General features: G+C 44.8%; 1 protein-coding gene across 2 annotated transcripts in view; it reads left to right on the top strand.

Annotated features, from left to right (window-relative positions):
- gak (cyclin G associated kinase) overlaps positions 1 to 23955 on the top strand; it is a 50366-nt gene that overhangs the window by 10349 nt on the left and 16062 nt on the right. For both annotated transcript variants that reach the window (XM_063195066.1, XM_063195065.1), the window contains exons 7-16: positions 594 to 683; positions 3696 to 3831; positions 5285 to 5397; positions 10688 to 10763; positions 14144 to 14267; positions 17291 to 17340; positions 18278 to 18426; positions 19583 to 19705; positions 20117 to 20250; positions 23115 to 23309. In XM_063195066.1, coding sequence (XP_063051136.1) covers positions 594 to 683; positions 3696 to 3831; positions 5285 to 5397; positions 10688 to 10763; positions 14144 to 14267; positions 17291 to 17340; positions 18278 to 18426; positions 19583 to 19705; positions 20117 to 20250; positions 23115 to 23309 — 1190 coding nt within the window. The remainder of the gene's footprint in view (positions 1 to 593; positions 684 to 3695; positions 3832 to 5284; positions 5398 to 10687; positions 10764 to 14143; positions 14268 to 17290; positions 17341 to 18277; positions 18427 to 19582; positions 19706 to 20116; positions 20251 to 23114; positions 23310 to 23955) is intronic.

The following is a 23955-nucleotide window of genomic DNA, read 5'->3' on the forward strand; positions in this document are numbered from 1 at the left end:
TTCCTGCAACAGCTTAGAGGAATCTTATTTAGCAGGTTGTTTGTTTCCTGCCTATGTAATGATTAATTCAATCAGGACCTTCTGGTTTATGTCAGCCTTCATAAGCACAGCAGTGACCTCACAGACCCTCGGTTCTGTAGGTAGTTGCCATAGAAATGCATTCATGCAGTATCTAATTTTGTGTTGCTTATTGGTCGTTGGGGAGGTTTCGCCATGGTGTTGAGTGAACAAAGTGGGTTACGTATACTAGGGCTGTTGCTTTTGTGTGTGTGTCTGTGTGTGTGTGTGTGTGTGTGTGTGTGTGTGTGTGTGTGTGTGTGTTTTTGTTTCTGTGGCAGTCTTTCATGCTGTGTGTGTGGCTGTGTCTTTGTCTTTCTGTGTGTGTGTGCGCGCGCGCGTGTGTGTGTGCGCGCGTGTTTGCCAATCTGTACCTCTTGGTGTATTTGTGCGTGTGACTGTGTGCGCGTGCGTGCGTGTAAACGAGTTACATGCCTGTTAAGCATGTCATTTATATGATTTCCTGCGGTACTGATGGTGTGTCTGCCTCCTTCTCTCCTAACTCCTCTTTCCCTTTCCCCTGTCCCCCTGTCCAGATCACCAGAAACACTACGCCCGCTTACCGCACGCCAGAGATGATTGACATGTACTCCAACTTCCCCATCAACGAGAAGCAAGACATCTGGGTAAGGGCCATGACGTAACGGTGATTACATGCGTCTTAGGCATGCCACGTATAGAAAACATGAATATTAGTATTAGTAGACCGTGTAGGTCGAAACGCGTAGGGCCGTCTATTTGCCTTTGAAAAAGTAAAGCAAAAGAAACGGGAGTGCCACACTTTCCTGCTCTTTATTTTTTTATGTCTACTTAACCAACTTACTGTTAGAGCACCCGTGTAAAAAGGTCTGGATCCACGCAGCGCTTCCGTTTTTTCCTTTTTTATGAATATTAGTATGCTCTTGAAATATCAATAGACGGGGATGGGCAACCTGGATTCAGACTAGGGATGCCAATGATTGATTAATTCATTAATTGTTAGTTGACTCGAATCATGATAAATTGATTAGCAATGAATGACTCCCCCTCAAAAATCCAAAAGCGATTGAAATGTTTCCCCCTTTTCACACGGCGTTTCACACACACTTTTTAATGCCCATTTCACCTGGGTCTCTCCCTTGCCAGTCGAGTTGGTCACGGCTCTTGCCAGTCGAGTGACGTCACGGTGTCACATGACTCCTGGAAGGAATAATTCTTTATCTGTAACAAATATTCTGGTTCGAAAAAGATAACCATGGCCACCAAACTCTTCAATTGAACTACCCCAACGGAGGATCCATCTCAAAATATCAAACAGTATATTACGACAGCGCCTCTCTTTCTCGCTTATGTATAATAACTGGAAGAGCGAATGGCGTTCCTTCCAGGAGTCATGTGACACCGTGACGTCACTACACTGCGTTCAGTGTCAGAGAAGTGAATCTGCGCGACAATAACAACTCAGGACATGAAAACATGTGAATATGTTTCTTGTGGCTCGTCTTTGGTGGACAAAAATAAAATGGATTACTATGAAGTATCACTTTGGCAAACCATTTTGCGGACGTAGTTGGAAGGCGGAAGCTGAAAGAGGTAGGTGCGCCACTTTCGAAAACTCCTGTTGTATCGTACCTATGCTACCTAATGGAAATGTGAACCACTAGATCGACTTGTATGGACCCACACACCACGGCCAAAGCGTTCAAAAGGGTTTTAATGCACGCTAGGAGCTTTAAAACAGGTCAATTACGTGCCCGAAGGGTCAGGTTTTAACCGAAAACAGCGCAATTGAACAACTTTGCGCAGCAGGCATGAAAATTTCTCGCGGTTTTGCCTTTCATCCCTTTCCCTCGGTCCACCCAAGATGGGATATTAATCCAAACTGGCCGGAATTCTCCTTTAACTGTACCGGTAATTCATTTTTTGTAACCAATTAACACTGTAATCCATTAAAGTCGATACATCAATTCATTGTTTACGTCCCTAATTCAGACGTTCCAATCCAGTGCCATCTGGTTGAATTGAACAGGTAAAACCAGGTCATTTGGAATATGATACTGGCTTGCAACTAATGAATCCAGGTTTCCCATGGCTGCCAATGGATGCCTTGTTTATGATGTTAATTGTGCATAACATGCAAATATGGAGCAGGACATTTGGTTAAGGACCATGGGCCGTTGGTGTCCATCTGGCATAAACAGATGTTAAGTCCATCTGCCTGTACTGGGCTTTCAACACAGATGACTGCAATACTTAGCTGGGCCAGTGAATTGACGGGAGTGTAAAGGCCTACCAGAGATTCTACGAGTATAATATCCAGCCTCTCTCGACCTACTGTACAGGGGTGAATCTCTCGAAATCAAAATTGCTTACTACATTAGCTACTTTGTTGCTTTCAGTGCATTTTCCCATTGGCAACTACCGAAGTTGCTAGTAGGCTAACAACTTCTCTTTTGAGAAATGCACCCCAGTATATGACGGCACGACTGTATGTCTTAACCTGGGTTGTCGACAGGGCTTTAAATTAACACCAGCCAACCAGCCAAATGCTGGTGAAATTTGAGTTTGGCTGGTGGGGAAAAAAAACCTTACTAGCCACTTTGACCCATTAGGAATGTGTGTTTGGCAAGTAAGATTAAAATATATTAGCCGTTTTGGCTGTTGATGAAAATAGTAAATTTAGAGCCCTGGTTGTCTAACCAAAGACGTTGAAAAGAGACCTAGAAAATCTTTGGTCTAGCTCTGAAATTGAAATTTCACAACTTCCTGCGATTACAGTGGTGCAGACTGCGGCGGTGCACGTTCATGTTGCGTAACATGCAAATATGAAGGATGACTTGTTGGATATGTGCACACTGTTCTGTGAACGTAAACCATATCCTCGTGATGAGGCTTGATTGCTGAGAGATATCACATTGAGAGTAGACTGCTGGGAATTTGACACTGTGTACATATCCATTGTAAGAAGAAACTCAGACTGTATAATTATTTGTCTTGGCAGACGGTATCATCTATGTACTAATATGCCATGGACTAGAGCACCCATTTCCTGCTTTGGTCCTCATTTTGCGTTCTTCTCCCCTCTATACAAACCCTGATGTCCTTAAAGAATCTGTCTGATTTTTTTTCCTCCGCACATACTATCACTTGTTATACGCTATCGGGTCATTATTTTATATCCTGTAGTTTTCTGTCAAGATTAGTAAAGTGTTTATGCTCTCTACTGTACAACTACATGCCATAGAGCCTTTAACACTTTCCTCTTTTGATCCTTCTGATCGCCTATTTTCTCTCCTCTCCTCTCCTCTCCTCTCCTCTCCTCTCCTCTCCTCTCCTCTCCTCTCCTTTGCCTCTCCTTTGCCTCTCCTCCCCTCTCCTCTCCTCTCCTCTCCTCTCCTTTGCCTCTCCTCTCCTCTCCTCTCCTTTGCCTCTCCTCTCCTCTCCTTTCTCCTCTCTTCACCTCTTCTCTCCTCTCTTTGCCTCTCCTTTCCTCTCCTCTATTTCCCTCTCCTCTCCTTTGCCTCTCCTCTCCTCTCCTCTCCTCCCCTCTCCTTTGCCTCTCCTCTCCTCTCTTCTCCTCTCCTCTCCTCTCCTCTCCTCTCCTCTCCTCTCCTCTCCTCTCCTCTCCTCTCCTCTCCTCTCCTCCTCCTGGTAAATAGGCTCTGGGCTGTATTCTGTACCTGCTGTGCTTCAAGCAGCACCCGTTTGAGGAGGGCGCCAAGCTCCAGATAGTCAACGGCAAATACAACATCCCCCAGAACGACGTCAAGTACACAGTGTTTCACGAGCTCATCCGTGAGTAAAAACTCCTGTTCAGTTTTATTGCGCCTGTTGTTGTTCCTGTTCCTGGCCTCAGGCATGGGTGGGATTGGTGTGCTTGGAAGAGTGCGTGCGTGCATGCGTGCGTGCATGCGTGACTGTGTGTGTGTGTGTGTAATGGGGGTTGAATACCAGACATGACTTCACCAAGGTATGGGGGTGGAGCATCATAGGGTTGTGTGTTTTTATCCCCACAGACAAACACTAACAATTTCCAAATGGTTTTCTGGCTGTCACTGTCCAACAGTGCCATCCTTATTCCCCTACCTGTATGGTATTCCACATGTACCATATGAGCAACATTATTCGCTTAAAAGCAAAGTTGACTTTGGAACTTTAACATAGATCTTTTGAAATGCATTGCCTGAAACTGAATGAATTGGTGAAGAGCGGGTTTCATAATCAGGAACTTAACCCATTGTGTCCTGGAGACACATATACGCTGTATTCAGGTTCTTGAGATTTGATCTGTTTTGTTAAGAATTTGGGTAAGTTAGAGCTAAAAAAATCATTCAATTTTGGCTGAATTCACTAGCCTAACATATCCCATTGAAATGACTGGAGGCGGGACTTAGTCACTCTCTCCAGTTCTTATACTACCTCCATGGTGAATAGCGAGGTGCTGGAAACTCTTAAAAAAAAAAAAAACCTCTGGCTAGATGTACATCATTTATCGTGTGCACGAAACACTACACTACACTACACGCATGAATGTGCAGCGGAATCATTCACATGAAACAGCGGAACACTAAGTGTAGTGAATTTGTTACAGTGGGCCTACCTTCAAAAAGTTACAGTAAAATAGTCCCTCTCAGTCAGGTGGTTATCCTGGGAGAGTGTAGTCGTAGGCTACGACTCGTAGCAATACATGTCATCCAGAAAGATGCAGTCTATATTACCTGTCAGAATATTGTAGAAATCTAAGCTTAGTGTCCCAGTAAGACAGGCTGGGGAACCTTTTTCATTCGAGGGGCCTTTTCAAATTGTATTAAATCTTTAAAGTCGTTCAAGGGCCATACTACGAACACAAGCCATTATTTCCCCATGCACTTTAGGCCTATGTTGAAGGCGGCCACCTTTACAACAGACCCCACCTTCACTAGGTCCCCTGAAAAAATATCTAATTGTACTGCGAATGTAAATTCTAAGATTCCTTTACAAAACATGTCATATTTCATGTGACATTTCATAACATTAAAAACCGATATAAGACGCCCTCAAGGGCAGTGAATGGCTCGCGGGCCATAGGTTTCCCCATCCATGCAGTAAAGTAATGCTGGGTCATTTCACGTGAAATCAGACACTTTGGGACCCGACCAACCCAGATTTCAATCATACTTGGTGTGCATGTTTTGTAGCAAGGTAGCACCCCAGGTGTCTGATTTCACGTGAAATGACCCTGCTGGTTTGTGGTTGTGTTCTCTTGCAGGGTCCATGCTGAAGATCAATCCAGAGGAACGGCTGTCCATCAATGAGCTGGTCAACCAGCTGCAGGAGGTGGCTGCGGCGCGCAACGTCAACCCCAAGTCCCCCATCACAGAGGTGAGGAGCTACGTTCACATACAAGCGCTTCTCACTCGCCTATTCGCCAGTAGCTCCTGGAATGTTCGGTAAACGTTCGTGCGCCTTTAACTGCCAATGCACAAGCGAGAAGTACCGAACACTGCATTCCAATTGGTTACTCGCTTACTCACCCCGCTCAAAGTTAAAATATTTTTAACTCGGTTTAAGGCGGCACCAGCAAGGGCTTTTTCACTCCACGGACAGATGCAAGCGAAGTTACAAAACAAAATAATCTCCCGTTACTCATTCCAATGAGGTTGAACAGCGAAAAGGGGAGCGAAGATGAGTGAAGCTGAAAATGTAGAGACAAGTTTAATCCAGTGTAAATGAGGAGGGAATTAAGGAGGGAATTATGCCAGCAGCTCCCAATCAAATCCACAACACAATCCCAATTTCAATCGATTTGATTCACCTTTACGACCTGTTGACTGTTGAGCTGTCAAATGGAACTCTGAATCTTACCTCGTTTCGCTTCACTCATTTCGCCTTCATGTGTTATAAAGGCCTTTTCTCGCTGCCAGAAATATCCCCTTATTTTCCAACTGAAAGTCTGTCAGTCTGTCAGTCTGTCCGTCAAAAGGGAGCGTTTTGTATGGTGTTTTCAGACTACCAGAAATCCCTGTTTTTCTGCTAACCAGCATTAGCAGGGCAGGAGTGTATGCTCCTTTTCCACTGACGGAGGGGAGTGGAGACAGAAACACTGTAGTGGTATTCCTAGAATTGGTGGACACTTTGTAACGCTAAGACGGTTAGTGTCCTTTCCCTGCTCCACCGCACAGGCATTCCCATGTGCTGTACTGTACAAACGTCCCTCTATATCAAACACCATAAGCGGTGTCTGTCTCAAGATCAGGCCCATCTGCAAGTCTTAACAGTTGCCAATAGAGATGGTGGGCTTCTCTCTTTCGGCATTAACGAACTGTGTCCTTCTATCAGGTCTAACCGCGCGAATAGACCAGGCGCGATGCGATTCAAGCGACAGAGTGCAGCAGCAAGCAATACGAGCGATTGAAGAGACTAGAGTATGTCCGTACAGACAGAAGGCAAAGCATTCAAGCATTCCCATTGGCTGTGATCACTGACCTCTACACAGTCATTGGCTGTCGCGGCTTGTCGCCGAAACGCGTCATAGAAAGTTGAAAGGATTTCAACTTCGTGCAAATCGCTCTTGTCTCCAGAATCGCTTTTGTCGCGCGACTCAATACAAAGTCAATTACTTCCATCGCTCACCTCGCTCTTGTCGCGTTAGGTGTATTTCTGTGGTAATAGTGGCAGTGTTGACTCAACATTGTCAAGCAGCGGGGTCTGCCTACCTCTTGTCTCCTTCCCAGTGATGTAGTCTACTTTTTTGTGGTGGGTATACTGTATATTTGAGCATTTTTTGAAATGGGTATACTGTATATAGTTGTGCTATTCTAAATAATGGAGCAATCAATGAGAAGTGGGTGTACTGAAGTCCCTGAAATTTTGAAGTGGGTATAGTCAAGTCAGCTTTTATTTTCACTTTCTTCATATGCACAAGACATACAAGGGAAATGAAATTACGTTTTCTCTCTATACCATGCCAGGACAGACATATACAAGACTGATATACTGCGTATACCTGCGTTCTACGTAGACTACACCACTGCTCCTTCCCCTTTCCCCTGTTGTTTGTCACTAACACGCTATCTGTTAATTGCGTGCGTGCGCACGAGAACAGAGAGCTGAGACGTTTTGAGGCTGGCTTGTTTTGACCTGTTCTTTTCACAGTTCTTCATGGCTGTAAACATCCCTGCTCCTACGGCATAAACAGGAACTGCCACCACACACACACACACACACACACACACACACACTCTTCCTCTCTCAAAGCATCTCTCAAAGCATCTCTCAGAAGCGCTGCTGAAAGACTACTTCTTTCTCTCATTCCTCCTCCTCCTCCTCCTTCCCTCCCCTCCCCTCTCCTCTCCTTTATTCACCATTGCTCAAACAAAGCCGCCTGTGATCTCTGCCTCAGCCTAATGTGTCCCCATGCCATGCCACACGAGAGCGAGAGGGGGGGGTTGACAGATGATGGCGCAAGAAGTAAACACAGATTGCTAATGCCATGTGATGCCACACAACAGAAGGAAAGACTATGAGAGAGAGAGAGAGAGAGAGAGAGAGAGAGAGAGAGAGAGAGAGAGAGAGAGAGAGAGAGAGAGAGAGAGAGAGAGAGAGAGAGAGAGAGAGAGAGAGAGAGAGAGAGAGAGAGAGAGAGAGAGAGAGAGAGAGAGAGAGAGAGAGAGAGAGAGAGAGACAGGAGTAAAGGAGGGAGGAAGAGAGAGAGAGAGAGATAAAGTAGGGAGGAAGAGAAAGAGAGAGGAGTAAAGGAGGGAGGAAGAGGAGTAGATGGCTGCAAATATGGAGTGAGAAACCTTAATGAGAATGATGTACAGATATGACAGTGATGTACGGAGTATGAGTCATCGATGGATCATACAGATACAGACCATAGCTAAAGAAGAGACAGAGTTCCACAGAAGACAGATTAGCATTGTAATCTAGGTCCCCGAGAGTTGACTCACTGTTTGTATCTCAATGGCACAGCAGTGGGCCAGCATTGTGGATTGTGGATTATGGATTATGGATTGTGTGTTCACAGATTGTTTTTGTGTGTGTGTGTTGGTGGGGTGTTTTTGACTGGCATTGCTTGTGTGTTTAGCCCGATTGACAGTGACTGCGTACAGTGCTGTGAGTAAATTACAGTGGCGGTGGAGGGGGATAGAGCCCTGGATGTGTGTGTGTGTGTGTGTGTGTGTGTGTGTGTGTGTGTGTGTGTGTGCGTGTGTGCGTGTGTGCGTGTGTGCGTGTGTGCGTGTGTGCGTGTGTGCGTGTGTGCGTGTGTGCATGTGTGCGTGTGCGTGTGCGTGTGCGCGTGCGCGTGCGCGTGCGCGTGCGCGTGTGCGTGCGTGCGTGCGTGCATGTGTTGGGGGGGGGGGGGGTTTGGGGCGGTCTTTATCCTTGGCTTGGCATGATTTTAGTTTGGCTGCTTTCTTGGATGCCCATCCATTAGGGCTGTAACAGTATTGTACCGAACCGAGACATCGGTATATGCAGAGTAACGATACTGTATCGCGGTGCAAGAAGGCAATATCGTGATGCGCCCTTTCAAAGTTTTTCCACCTCATTCCAGGAATTTGTCATGGGGTGTATGGGACATCCATCCATCCATCCATCCATCCATCCATCGTGTGTGTCTGAAGGGTCCACAAGACTGTGTAAACTACCACCCCCCACAGTTGATCTGGGTTAAGCTGGGGTTTCCCTCCTGGATTACATACTTTACTCCCACTAGAGAGAGAAGAGGAGGAGAGAGAGGGAGAGAGAAAGAGAGAAACAAGAGAGAGTGACAGTGGGGGGAGCGAGAGAGAGAGGGGGGGGGGAACAAGGCCAGGGCCAGATCTGGCTGTAACAACTAAGAGTGTGTGTGTGCGCGCGCGCGTTGGCTGGCTCGACTGACGTGGCCAATGCTCTTTGTGGCTGCTCCTGCTGCTCAAGCCGGCATTCGTGACTGAGGCAGAGGAGAGGGCAGCGAGCTGTCAGCACGGCACAGTGTGTGTATGTGTGTGTGTGTCTGCTCATGTACACCAGTAGCCTGCAAAGCCCTCAGCCATTCTCAGCCAGCCACAGTCAGTCTGAGTGGTGACAGCAGCGGCACGTGTGGACTGTGAGAAGTGCATTCTGGCTTCCTTTTCGATCGCTTGGCATCGTTGTTCTGGAGTGTACGCGGGTTCCCTTGGACTTGTCTCACTCTACAGTGCTTGTGATCTGCAGCTGATTTGATTCGATCTTGACAGTCAGTCAGTCAGTCAGCACGTGTGGGACAGACTGTGGGGAGGAGTGTAATTCGAGCTCACCCTGGCGTACTCTCTGATCACTTGTCATCATTGTTCTGGAGTGTTTTTAAGCCCTGTTGGATTTCATCCTACCCGGCTGTGCAGCCGTTCTGAACCACCAGTCAGTCAGTCAGTCAGACAGTCAGTGTGCCAGAACCTGTGATGTGACGGAGAGGAGAGGAGTGCATCCAAGCTCCTCTGGCTTCCTCTCTGATCGCTTGTCATCGCTGTTCTGGAGTGTATTTGGGTTCCCTTTGGATTCCTTTCCAACCCGGTTGTCAGCGTAGTTCCTCTGGACTGGAATGTTATTTTGGTTCCATTTGGATTCCTTTCCAATCCGGTTGTCAGCCTAGCTGTTCTGGACTGGAGTGTATTTGGGTTCCATCGGATTCCTTACCAACCCGGTTGTCAAACGAACCCAGTTGCTCTGGAGTGCAGTCAGCTTCCATTTGGATTCTTTGCCAACCGGGTCAGCTGTCCGTGTCAACCTAGTTGTTGTGGGTCATATTCGGGCTGCCTTGGATTTGGACTCCTTCCCGGCTGCCCTGTTTCAGTCACTGTATTAATCGTTGCTGGTCCTGTTGTTGTTGTTTTGTTATTTATTTGTGCGCCTGGCTGGCTGTCCTTTGCTCCATTGCTGTACTGACTTTGCTGGGCACCTAACTACTGCCTGAAGCACTAGTTTAGAGTTGTATTTCGGGTTCCCTTGGCGCACCTCCCTCCCGCCCTTCCTCCCTCCCTCCTGCCCAGCTTCTCAGCACCGTCATTGCTGCTCTTGTTCATCTTTGTTAGTCCACTACTGCTATGCTGTACACCTACTACTGCCTGAAGCCCTTGTAGTGGATTGTTTATTATTTGTGTGTCTGTCTGACGACTCCACTGTCGGCGCTATCTGTGTTGCCCAACGACCGCTACTGAGTATGCTGGGTAGTACCTACTACTGTCTGAGGCCCTAGTTGAGAATGGGCTTATATGGGCTCCAACTGACTTCACAATTGTCTGCCTGTCAACGGGCTCTAGCTTCACTACTATACTGACTATGCGAGGCACACACTCCTGCCTGAAGCCCTAGCTGCGGATTTCATTTTGGGTTCCACGGCTGCGCCTTCCCCTCTCATGCAGTTTATCATCAGATGTTTTATTGCTATTTGTGTACCTGACTGTTTGACTAGCTGTTGCTCCACTGTGGCATTGACTATGCTGGGCACCTTACTGCTGCCTGAAGCCCTGGATGTGGATTGTATTCGCGTCCCTTAAGCGCTCCCCATCCCTGCCTGCTGTGTTTGACTGGCTGTCTGTTGCTCCCACTACTGACTACTGACTGTCTGTTGGTCCAACTCTGGCTAATGACTATGCTGGGTACGTACTATTATCTGAAGCCCTCTTATGACGGCTATGAATCTCTGCAGCTCCTGGAGCAGAACGGCGGCTACGGCAACAACGGAGCACAGCTGCCCGCGCAGATCAACAACATCCACAATGCAGGTGAGTGACTCAGGGAATGGTGTTTGTGTGTGCGTTTGTGTAAGCGTTTGTGTGTTTCTCTGTGTGTGTTGGCTTGTTTGTTTAAATTTGTGCATGTTTGTGCGTGCGTGCGTGCGTGTGTGTGTGTGCATGCATGTGTGCCTGCTACCTAGTACATTCTCTTAGTGAGTGGCTTGTGTGTGAGAATGAGGGAGAGAGAGACCTAGCACGTTCTCTAACTTAGCCATCACACTCTGAATGGCTCTATTCTTCCTGTAATTTGATGGTATGCTCAACTATTCAACGACCAGTCTGAAGTTGTGTGTGTGTGTGTGTGTGTGTGTGTGTGTGTGTGTGTGTGTGTGTGTGTGTGTGTGTGTGTGTGTGTGTGTGTGTGTGTGTGGTGTGTGTGTGTGTGTGTGTGTGTGTGTGTGTGTGTGTGTGTGTGTGGTGTGTGTGTGTGTGTGTGTGTGTGTGTGTGTGTGTGTGTGTGTGTGTGTGTGTGTGTGTTAAGGGTGGGCGATACATATCGTCTGCGAAGTTATCGTGAATGTTGTTTTGACGATGAGTAATTTTGCAATATCGAGATATTTTTATGAAGTCGCTAAACTCAACAAAGCGCTGTGACAGGACTCCTCCAGACAGCGACAACAGCCAAGCCTTTGAGCCAATAGTAATGTTGTTGTGAACTGGAGAATAAGTCTGTGAACCAATGAGCTGAGGGGGCGGGCTGCAGCGTTTTCAGCAGACAGAGAGAGAGAGGTCTCGTGTCACTCGTGCAGCTTTCTGCTGCTGGGCAGTGAAGGAGAGTTGCTGTTATCCAAATGGTGGATTTACATGAGGAATTCAACCATTAAACCAGCCATTGCATGATGCTGAGGGCGTTTTGGAACTATGTGCTTTAATCAGCAACTGTCTGTGATTATGGAAAGCCAAATAGTTAGGAAGAGAAATAGCTTTGTCTCTGGTCTGAGAAATCGCGTTAGCATGCTAGTTAGCGAACTAAGCTAAGCAATGTTGTTCTCTACAACTACATTGGCTGTTACTCACTACTCAAACACCCACCTGCATGTATAGATATCATAACTGCTTAGGTGGATAAGTAATGTTAAGTTAGACTCGCGCAGTGAGTTAAAATACTATGTGTGAAATCCAACATGTGCAATTTGCAGCTGCCATAGTTAGGTTCTGATTCCTATCTACAAATGTACTGTTTCCAGTCAAAAATGTCTGTCCTCTAACAGAATCATTAGCAATACATCATAAACCTATTTTTTATTTACATGGATATGTTTTCATGACAAGTGATGAAGTATTACTTTACAGTCCAGCACATGCATATTATTAAATTCAAAAAGTGAAAGCTCTTCAGCACAGCGTTATCGTCAAATTATCGTTATCGTGAAAATTCTAAAAATTATCGAGATAACTTTTTTTGCCCATATCGCCCACCCCTAGTGTGTGTGTTTTTTGTGATCTAGCGCTTTCTTGAATGGGCTGCAGTACTGTCTCTGACACTGTCCACGTGTCCCGTGCTGTATTTACACGTCATCATTTCCATAGCTCCAGCAGCATTCCCGCTTTAGCTTCAGTGCTTATAGTGTTTCTGGGAACCTGCTGTGTGCATGGTTTTTTTCTCTCTGTCTTCATTTGGGACGTAAATTGTGAGCCATGTGCTCAGCAAGCCAAACACTGGCTGGCAGCACCCCAACTCAGCTCTGGCTCTCTAATCACATCAAGAGAGCAGGCTGCAGCTTCTGGGTGATTCTCGGTTCAACACCCCCCCTCCCCTCCCCTCCCTCCCTGTCACAGCCTGGTCGCAGAGATGAAATCAGGTGTTGGACAGCACAGTGCAATGAGAATATGCTAGTAGACACTAGCCATAGTCTACAGCCGTAACATAAAAAAAAAACATTTTCATGCTAGGCGCAGAATTATTTCCTATTCTAATCTACAGTAACTCTGTGAACCTGGGAATCATTCAATAAAAGCCCTCCAAAAAAAAAGCTAAGTCTTGGTGAGAGATTGTGAAATCATTGTAAATGTTCCTCATGGTTTATGACATGACATCTTCTAGAATGTCTGTTGTCTATATGGGTTGCTTCCTCTCTACCATCCCCTAAGAGGATTGGGCTCTCTCTCTCTAAAGACACCATCTGCTGATGATTCTATAGCAGGGGTCAGGAACCTATGGCTCTAGAGCCACATGTGGCTCTTATGGGAACTATATATGGCTCTTACTTATCTAGGGTCGCCAACCATCCCTTGAAATATGGAATCGTCCTGTATTTATAAATAAAAGTACGGGTTCCATATAGAGTTGAAACGGGACAAGGGAGGTTAACAAGTGTTAAAATGCAGGAAATTACATCTAAGAAATACAAAATTCTCCCAGACCCTTGCCATAATGAAGTTGACAGTTGCCAACGCTATACTTACCTGTTATCAATAAAAGCAATAACTTCACAGTACACTCTAAAATTGTTGGGCTTAATTGAAATACATACTTTATTCAGTGTTTTAAAAAAAAATGGTATGGCTCTCATGAAAATGTATTTTTTAAAAATTGGCGTTTATGGCTCTCTCCACCAAAAGGGTTCCTGACCCCTGCTCTATAGCTTTGATGATGTGGGAGTGCTTTGATCATTGATTGTATATTGCAATCAATGACTTCGATATAATATAATAGAATGGGATGGAATGGAACTGCTCAGTTTTCTTGATCCTGGTAACACTGTAAAATAACAGTCCCTTAATAACTGTTGATGAACCAGATAATGACATGGCCCCATCCCCGAACCTGCTGTGGTAACATAGTATTTCTTACTCATTTACAAACATTTGTAAATGTGTTGTTGAGAATAAATTAATTATTTCCAAAGGGTTAATAAAGACTGTTCTTCTAAAGTGTTGCCGATATCCTTATACTATAAATGCGAGTGTTTTTTCTCTATCTCTATTCTCTATTAAATGAATTTGTTCTCTATTGCCGTCCATACAATAGATGTGGACCATAGCTACTGTACGTTCTCTCTGACTGGGTGCAAGTGTGCCGAATCTATTAACTTAATAGATTCGGCACACTTGCACCCAGTCAGAGAGAACGTACAGTAGCTATGGTCCACATCTATTGTATGGATGGCAATAGAGAGCAAACACATGTACATCAGAAGAAAAATGTTGTCATGCTTGACACTAGTAATGGACACTGCAATTTAAAATGTTAATGTCCAAAACATGCAGTTCCTGGGAAGTGATGAAGTGATGACGAAGATTTTTATTATTATTGTGCTTCCTCTCATCCTTGTCATCTCAAACTGTATCAGTTTTGTTTTTTTTGTTTAACACTGTGTGTGCGTGCGTGCGTGCGTGCGTGTGTGTGTGTGTGTGTGTGTGTGTAGGGATGTATGGTGCAGATCCTGACCAGGCAGGCAGCGGGTTCCTGGACATCCTTAAGGGAGGCACCGAGCGCTTCCTCACCAACATCAAGGACACCTCCTCCAAGGTCATCCAGTCCGTGGCCAGGTCAGTCAGTACTACAAGGGTCAAAGGTCATGCTTTAGGGGGGTCACCCAAGGTGACATAAAAGGTCCAACAACCACAAGTTACAATGGGACATTGTTACACACAATCACCGGTGATGGCAATGGTGGTGATGCATGCAAATTCATTGACGCCAGGTTCATTGTTCCATTTGTTCGTTTGAAGTCAACCACCCCAAGGTTATATTTTTTATATTTTTTAGCTTTTGACGATTTTTGTTAGCCTGGTCTTGCCATGGCCTCGTGCTAATTTATTTTTTAAAATTCGTCTGGACCAGCCGAATTGAGAATCGTTAATGGAGGGATGCGTGAACTCGTGTCGCGTGTTGAAATGTGCATCCCCCCTCCCTTGTCCCAGCCCCATCCTCTGATGCGGGGTTGTCTGGTGGTAACAAGACACTAAAGCCTCCTCCAGACTGGAAAGGCCAGGGTAGATTACATATTATTATTATATTATTATTATTACATTACACTTAGCTGACGCTTTCATTTTGTTCAAAGCAACTTCAGGGTATTGGTTACAGTCCCTGGAGCAATATGGGGTTAGGTGCCTTGCTCAAGGGCACTTCAGCCATGGATGGAGATGTAGGGAGAGGTCAGGGGGGATTCGAACTTGCAACCCCTAGATTGAAAGACCAACTCTCTAACCACTAGGCCACGGCTGTTTGTAGGTTTTCTCAAACTCGGGTATTGTTTACAGGGGTCGGTCAAAGGAGGCCTTATTAAATCTAGTGAATGCCGTTGCTCCCAAAACACCACCTGTCCTGCCCTCTGAGGCTCACCGAAGTTCACGGCGGAGATCCAATGGGTGATAATCCTCATGGATTTACCCAGCCCTCCCGCTGTTTCAACTTCTGTCTGCTGAACGCACAATTCTGTTTTGGAGTTTAGTCAGCTGAATCATTTATTTATTCATTTTAATGGTTTTTTTTTTTAAGCCATATCTTGTAGTTGTCCATCTAGAGTTAGACAGAAGAATGTTTGTAAACCTCCTTGAAGCGTTGCAGAGATGCACTGGTGACCCAGTTAGCGTCCTGGGCTGTGTTTCCCAAAAACATTAAGTAGTACTTAAGCCTAAGTAGCACGTAGCCTCTTACTGCAACAGGGGTAGCCGGCGACCCTATTCATTTGCTGAAAATGCTTAACCACATCATAACAACATTGCTATGACATTACAGAGAGCCATACAGCTGCACTAAGGGGTTAAGTATGAGGTGCCCCCTCAATATATCCCATCACTAATATGAATACAATATTTGTATTGGCCGTTTTGTTCTGGCAAGTACAAATAAAATTATTGCGCAAAGTGCATATGCAAGGTAAGTTAGTGTACATGAATGTGTAAACCTTCAGTGATGCAAGACCTATTTCTGATATATTGCCTTGGGTGCTCTTCATATTTAAGTACTATTTTTAATAGTATTTAGGCTTAAGTACAACTTAAGAGTTTTTGTGAAATGCAGTCCTGTGACCATTAGCTGACCTGTTAACCTGCAGACCTGCATCGCACATCTGAGTTCACTGTGAGGATGCGTGTTTGAGCCCCGAGTGGCAAACTAGCACAGAGATGACGTGGGTTACAGAAGCTAGTTTCATGGCTACATGCTACGTTTGAACACCTGTCCACCTGCAACACCCCCCACCGCCCCACCACACATACACTCACACCCACATACAGTACACACACACACACGTCCTGATTCAATGCAGCTCCATGGTTGATCAGTGTGTGTAATTCGGATGTTTGTCAATGCGGTATTCAAAGAGATTACCAGTATTATGAACTGCTAAGAGCAGCTTAAAGGTCATTATAGGTCATGTGTAGGTCACCACGCACACACACACGCATACATTAGAGTTCAACAATGACAATACATGTCTTGGAGTGTTTATATTTAATTTATTCATGTGGGAGAGCTGATGGATTGAAATGGTTGTGTTTTTAAACCATTTGTTGTCATCATCTCATTTTCCATCCAAGCCCATCCCCCCTTTTGAATCCCATTCACCACCCTCCATCCATCCATCCATCCATCCATCCATCCATCCATCCATCCATCCATCCATCCATCCATCCATCAGTTGTGTGCATTTGGTCAATCTTATTTTTTGTCCATTTTTTTTGTTTCTGTTTTTCTTTTGTTTGTGAATGTCGTTCATTCTGTTCCTGACTCTCGTCTTGTGGTCGTATCTCTCCGCCCATTAGCCCCAGGTAATTGTGGGATACCCACACCATTTGATTGTGCCTTTATTTATTTATTTATTTGTGCCACCGCGTGTGTCTGGGTGTTTTTTTTTCTTTGTTTGTTTGTTGTGTTTTTGTCCGCACTCCTTCGCCTGCTTACACCCCACAGATCTTGTAGAAATAGGTCTAGCAATTTAGAAAATACTAAACTATGTAAGACTGAACTAAAAAATTTGCCCCTTTGCGCAGAAGCACACCTTTTTTTTGTCCCACGTCTGTGCACTGTATGTAGATGTGGTTTTCAATTCACCATGTAGAGTTAGACTAATGGACTTCAAGCGATACTGTACCATTTCTGGACATAATCATTTAACTCAAGGGGATGTGTAAAATTAGCTTGAGTTTCACCTTTTTCCTGTACTTCAAGCCGTTCTCAGAGTCTGGCACAGGAAATTGTACTTCCAAGCTAGTAGCATTTATCATTGAATCTTATGGGTCCCGTAAGATATCCCACAAGATTCAATTGTAATCGCTAGGTTGTAACTAGAAGCAGAATCACCAAACTGAGAAAATGATTGAAAGAACAGACGAAAGGTAAAACTCACTTCTAAAGGAGAGGTTTAAAATGGCCTTATTTCCATAAGTGGTGCAGTATCCCTTGAAGTCATGACTGCCGTGTGAACTGTGTGTCCGTCAGTGTGCCCTTACCTAGCTTTTACTGTATGTGGTTTGAGATTTAAAGATGAGTACAGTAATAATACTGTATGTGCTGCTTGGTTGTTTTTGCTGACTCGTGTTGTCTTTTTTCCTCTCTGCTCCAGCTATGCAAAAGGAGACCTTGACATCTCATACATCACGTCCAGAATAGCAGGTACGCTACCTTACTTAAGATGTCAGAAGGCTGTATCAAATCAGTCTTTATTAGCCCATTGATGCCGGATGCTGCGTAGTGCAACATTGACCCTAGTGGCAGGAGCTGCATGACGTAGCATTAGCATAAGGTGTTTTTTTATTATTAAAATGTTGGTATGTTGAAGCGGCATGAACATCTTCTAATGCAAGATGAGTGTCTAAGGTTTTTTTTCATGTTTTTATGTGCTGCAGAGGCTGAGATATTTAGGTTTTTAATAGGCTGGAAGTACCTTTTCCCAAAAAATGAATTGGGCATTAAGCAGATTTTTTGCATTTTGTCCTAAGCCCTTTTTGTGAAAGGTTGCCCTCTTCCTATTGAATCCTAAATATCTCAGCCTCCGAAGCACATACAAACATGAAATGAGTTAGATTTGAAAGCCAAGACCCTCCTCTTGCATTACAACGTGTTCATTCAACTCTAACATACCCACATATTTAATAAAACGGCTCAAATCTCAAAATCCTGAAAACCCCATATATGAGTCTCCAGGACACACTGGGTTAAGCATCAATGGTTTAATCAGTGGAGTTTTACTCTGGTAGAAACGCTCCAGAAATCCTTATGATGGGTGACAATCTGTTCTCCAGAATGACTGCTACTGTGACCTAGCTACTGAGTGTATATGAGTTGTAATATTCAGACAAAAACTGTTATTAATGGAGGAAGAAATGCAATATATCAGATTCCATGATATGATGAGGGATCAATATTATACAGCATTTCTATAGTTGACAATCTGGGCTCTGTCCAGCCTGCGCCCACCCCATCCTATCTGTGATGCTTCATGAAGTTTAATTTCAAATAACAAATCCAAAAAGGTTGCGATAGCCAGACTAGGCAGGCATTATCCCTAGTCTCTCCGTTCACGTTGGTGTTGTATGTTGTGTCTCCGCAGTAATGTCCTTCCCCGCAGAGGGGGTGGAGTCGGCCATTAAGAACAGCATAGAGGACGTACGGCTCTTCCTGGACTCCCGTCACCCCGGCCACTACGCCGTCTACAACCTCTCCAAGCGCTCCTACAGACCCTCGCGATTCCACAACCGGGTGCGCTGCTCTACATTGCCTTGTCTATGGAGCCATCTCATTATCTAAGCTTCTATCCTCGCCTTGTGCTTGTTGCCTTGTGATTGGCTGACGCCCTGCCTCCTTGGAGAAAGCAATACATTTTCCCTGCTGTCAGCCTAGGAAGATATTGAATGTAGCTTAGATTGACCACGATGTCTTGCCTTGCATTGCAAGGCCACAAGCGCAAGAACGGACGGGAGATGAGATATTGAAATGTACCGAATATCTGTAGATGAGGGAAAGAGAGGAGTTGTGAAGGCAGAATGACCTTGATTAGGGTCTTTGAATCGGAGGGTTGCAGGTTCGAATCTCATGAGTGTTCAGGGGCTGCTTGTAACCCATACCCTGTAATATAGTATAATATAATAAGTCGCTTTTGAGAAAAACATCAGCGAAGTGTAATGAAAGTGTAGTATAAATGAGGTGTAAAGGTCGCTTTTGAGAAAAATATCAGCAAAGTGTAATGAATTATAATGACTTGTGACTTGTGATATTGAGTTTGTATGCCACATGTTATCATTTTAATGCAAAGACTGATTTATAGCCTGGTCATGACCGGAAGAGGTTGCATAGGCAATCGCTTTAAACTTTGGTACAGTCTACAACTGCAGGAAAGAAGGAAAACAGAGGGAGACCTAGGAGCCTCTGAATGAAATGCAGTGTAGTGTAGTGTACTACGATGATGGGTTGGTTATAGGGATGCAAACGACTTAAATCGATCAATGCGTTAATCGATTAAAAAACATTAATCACAATTAATCGACAATTCAACTGACAAGAGACCCAGGTGAAATGGGTAGGCTATGTGAGGAGTGTGTGTGAGGAGGGGTGTGAATAGTGGGAATATTTAAATCACCTTTGGCTTAAAGAATTGAAATAGAACTGAAATGTGGTATTTTATCTCAATAACATTTATCTCTTAATTAAATTTTTTAGATTTAGTATTTTTTTTTAGAGAAACATTGATTTCAGGGGGAAAACGCCGCTTATCAATTAATCGTAAGTCGATTGATAAGGCTATCAACTAATGATTAATGAATTAATCGATAATTTGCATCCCTAGTTGGTTATTATGACCAAGCTAACCAGAGTCTGTGTGCGTGTGTGTGTGTCTCCTCATGTTTCCCATGAACAGGTGTCAGAGTGTGGCTGGCAGGTGAGGAGAGCCCCCTCCCTGAAGAACCTCTACAGCATCTGCAAGAACATGCATCAGTGGCTCAAGCAGGACCAGAGGAACATCTGCGTAGTACACTGTCTGGTGAGAGAACCTTATGTTCTAGCATTACGTACTTTACTTTCCTTACTTTAAAACATGTTTTATTTTAGCCTTTATATTACGCATGTACCATGTAAGTCCATGCTTTTACGTATAAACATGTATTTACACAAAAAAGCATGTTAAAAATATAAAATAACGTAGTCCCATAATGCATTGTTGTTCCACCAGTGGAACACTGTAATAGTCATTGAAAAGTTAGCTACCATCGTACTACACTTCTGTGACATAACACAGGGCCTTTCGTAATGTATTCCGACTTGGTCATTGCCATTCTCTACTCTACTCTACTACTCTACTCTACCATTCTGGTGGCACTAGAGTTAGCAGCAGTTTATAGCACTGTCTTAATGGGTTAATATTACCTACCATGTGCATGTGTTTCTTACACAGGATGGGCGAGCAGCCTCGGCGGTGGCCGTGTGTTCGTTCCTGTGCTTCTGTCGCCTCTTCACCACGGCAGAGGCGGCCGTCTACATGTTCAGCATGAAGCGCTGCCCGCCAGGCATCGCCCCCTCACACAAGAGGTACGGGCGCACACCGTATCTATCGGTTTCTTCGTACTCACATTTACTTACTTACTTACTTGCATTTACTTACTTACTTACTTACACACATACCTACTGGGGCTGTGATGATGATGTTCTCAACTCACTATTCGGTTTGTGTCATGATCTTTGACCTATGGTTCGATACACCCCACCATTTTTTAATGTATCTTTTTTATTTATTTAGTATTTTATTCTGGTACATACAGTATTGTGATTCTGTGTATCAGGATTTCTGGGTTCAATACAATATCTATACAGCCCTAATACATACAGATACAACGGCTGCCTCTTCCACACTCTCTCCCTCTGCCCGTTTGGAGGTAAAGGTTGATGCTGGTTTGGGCCGTACAAGATGCAGAGCACGTGGCCATGAAGAGGGTCAATGAAGGACTAGCTTTGAGTGTCTTTGCCAATGCCAGGCTGTGATGATGAGTGTGTGTGTGTGTGTGGATCAGTTTAAGGTGATCTGAAAGTGGGGCACATCTGTGCTGTGCCTGCCATACAGTAGAGTCTGAGCAAGCTCCTCTTCACACACACATTGCCCGTGTCGTGCCGAAAAGGGAGTCCCTGCCAGAACACGAGTGCCCTCATTGAAACCAATGACATTTTTTGAGAGAAAATTATACAATTTTTTGCAAAATTAATTACATAATTTATGAACTAAACATATGCTTATGAAACATTACTCGTCCTCCACTTAGTATGAGCTATTTGAATGAAACCGTAACATTGTAATTATGACAATTCTTCGATTATTTTATGAAATTAATTCTGAAATTATAACCAGCTCTTTGTAATACTTCCAGAAGGAATGTAGATGCTTTATTGATAGGCTTTCCATCTTAAATTGTGTCGGATTTGTCAGCAAAAATGGGTAAAAAATATCTGAAAAATTGGCCATTGGTTTCCATTGGTTTCAATGAGGGCACTCGTGTTCTGGCAGGGACTCGCTTTTTGGCACGACACCCCCAATGGCACACACAGGTGCACATGCATGACGTGGAGGCTATGGCAAGCTGCTGTTTGAGAAACGAGAAGCAAAGCCTGAATGACGCACCCAGGGACACAGATTTGGCACCGTTTTTGTCTCGACTCCACCATGATTTTACATTACATACCATTTCGCAGACGCCTTTGACTAAAACGACTTACAAGGAGAACATTTAAGAATTTAAGAATGATTTCTCCTCGCAAGATCCGGGCAATCTCCATTAAGATTGGAACCTTGGAAATCTTATGGAATTTGCATGTCATGCATATGGAAGAAGGAGAAAAGTGATTATCTCCTAGTGTGCAAAACATTTATTCAGATACACAAATTCTTCTATGCGAGTTGTTTCAGTGTTTTTCTGTTCCGCTTTAATCTAGGCATCAGGGCCTGACATCGGCACCTGCCAACTGTCCAGCTGCTGATGAAACTTGCTTTTGGCTAATAATAACTTCAGTGTCACATGCCAATTTGGCAGATGGCTTATTCCTAGATATGACATACCAGAGTAGCCTATATTCTGCTATTTTCCCCTTGAGTATCAATTGTTTGCGTTAAAGTTCAAGAAAATGTGCAGTTACTTACAGAAGTTTGATTTATTTCCATGTAGAAAGCTAGCTATACACTCATCTTATTGCTTTAGTACCTCATCTTCTGAGGTTAGATGTTCAGCATCACGATAAAGGAAAAAAAACAACAGTTTCACATTTGTGGGTAGTACAATAGCTGAATGGCTAGTTACTCGGGAAAACCACTAGCCACAGTGGCCAGTAGGGGAAAAAGTCAATGTGAAGCCCTGCTTGGCATTCTGTGGAATGAAACTGCACACGCCTTATTGGCCCTGATTGATGTTCTCTATGATCCATGATGTGGTCTGTAGTTTGTGGAGCAGCTCCAAGTCTGTTTGGTATCGGTACTGGGGGGGGGAATGGTGAAGTGTTGTTTACACTGTATCACAATGGATATGAGAAAGGCGAACAAGAACGTTTGTTGTCTGTGCCGTTGTATAGTGAACAGGGAAACGTGGTTTCTTTTACCGTCATCTTTGCTGTGGTGTAGAATAAACAAACAAACGAGTAGTCGCACTGTTTTCACTTAACTGTGGCGTAGAGAAAACAAACAAGCAAGCCGTTAAACCATTTGTTGTCATCAATGTGCGCAGCGATGAAACAAATACGATCACACGTCCTGTTTTTTGCCCTCACCCTCCACTATGTCCTTGGGTGGCCAGAGAGTCCAACTCTGAGTGCAGCTCCACTCAAAAGCCTGAGTCAGGGCGAGTGATGAGTCATGCTCTTGTTGAACACACAATGAGTGTATGTGAGTCATGATCGTGTGTGTCTGTGTGTCTGTGTGTCTGTGTGTGTCTGTGTGTGTGTGTGTGTGTGTGTGTGTGTGTGTGTGTGTGTGTGTGTGTGTGTGTGTGTGTGTGTGTGTGTGTGTGTGTGTGTGTGTGTGTGTGTGTGTGTGTGTGTGTGTGTGTGTGTGTGTGTGTGTGTGTGTGTGTGTGTGTGTGTGTGTGTGTGTGTGTCCTTGTATATGCTCAGCTTCTTCAACTGCTGTTACCACAGTGAAGTTCTTAAGGGTTGCAGCTGGGTATTAGGGTTGCTGGCCAAAAACGCAGAACACAGAAACACCAGCAAAATGAGTAAACGCTGCTTATGCATGTTTATGCATCCTGTTTTTCAGTTCAGTTACTACAATGATAAATGGGTTCAAATGAACTATTGTAACCAAGTTGTGTGCCCCCCCCCCCCCCTCTCTCTCTCTCTCTCTCTCTCTCTCTCTCTCTCTCTCTCTCTCTCTCTCTCTCTCTCTCTCTCTCCCTCTCCCCTCTCTCCCCCTACTCCAGGTATATCGAGTACATGTGTGACATGATGGCGGAGGAGCCCATCATCCCCCACAGCAAGCCCCTCCTCATCCGCTCTATCGCCATGACACCCGTGCCCCTCTTCAACAAGCAGCGCAACGGTTGCCGGCCCTTCTGCGAGGTGTACGTGGGGGACGAGCGCGTAGCCACGACCTCGCAGGAGTACGACCGCATGAAGTAAGCTCACACACACAGACACACACACACACATACACAGACACACACACACACAAACACACATACTAATACACATACACAGACAGCTGATGCACCAGGTTAGAGTGTGTACTTCAGTAACTGTGCCGGCCTTGCTGTGAGGTCGGTGTACGTGGGGGATGAGCGCGTAGCCACTACCTCACACTGACTGCATGAAGTAAGCTCTCTCACACACACACAGAGACACACTTACACAGCTGATGCACTGGGTTAGAGTGTACTTTTGTCACGGATACTGGCCCTTTTGCGAGGTCTATGTCGAGGCCAGATGCGTTTTCACAACAACAAGAGTATGATCGCATTCAGTAAGCTGGCACGCATGCATGACACACGCACGCACACACACACACACACACACACACACACGCACACGCACGCACACACGCGCACACACACACACACACACACACAAATGCACAAAACGCACACACAGCTGATGCATCAGGTTAGAGACTATTTTAGTAACTGTGCAGGCCCCTCTGTGAGGTCTAAGGGTTGGGCCGAACACACACAACTTCACTAGAGTACGACCGCATGAAGTAAGTCTTCATTTATGATACACGAACGCAAACATGTGCATACAAGCGTAAGCTTGTTGTGGTTTTAG

Source organism: Engraulis encrasicolus, chromosome 3 (genome assembly GCF_034702125.1).
Source record: "Engraulis encrasicolus isolate BLACKSEA-1 chromosome 3, IST_EnEncr_1.0, whole genome shotgun sequence".
NCBI lineage: Eukaryota > Metazoa > Chordata > Actinopteri > Clupeiformes > Engraulidae > Engraulis > Engraulis encrasicolus.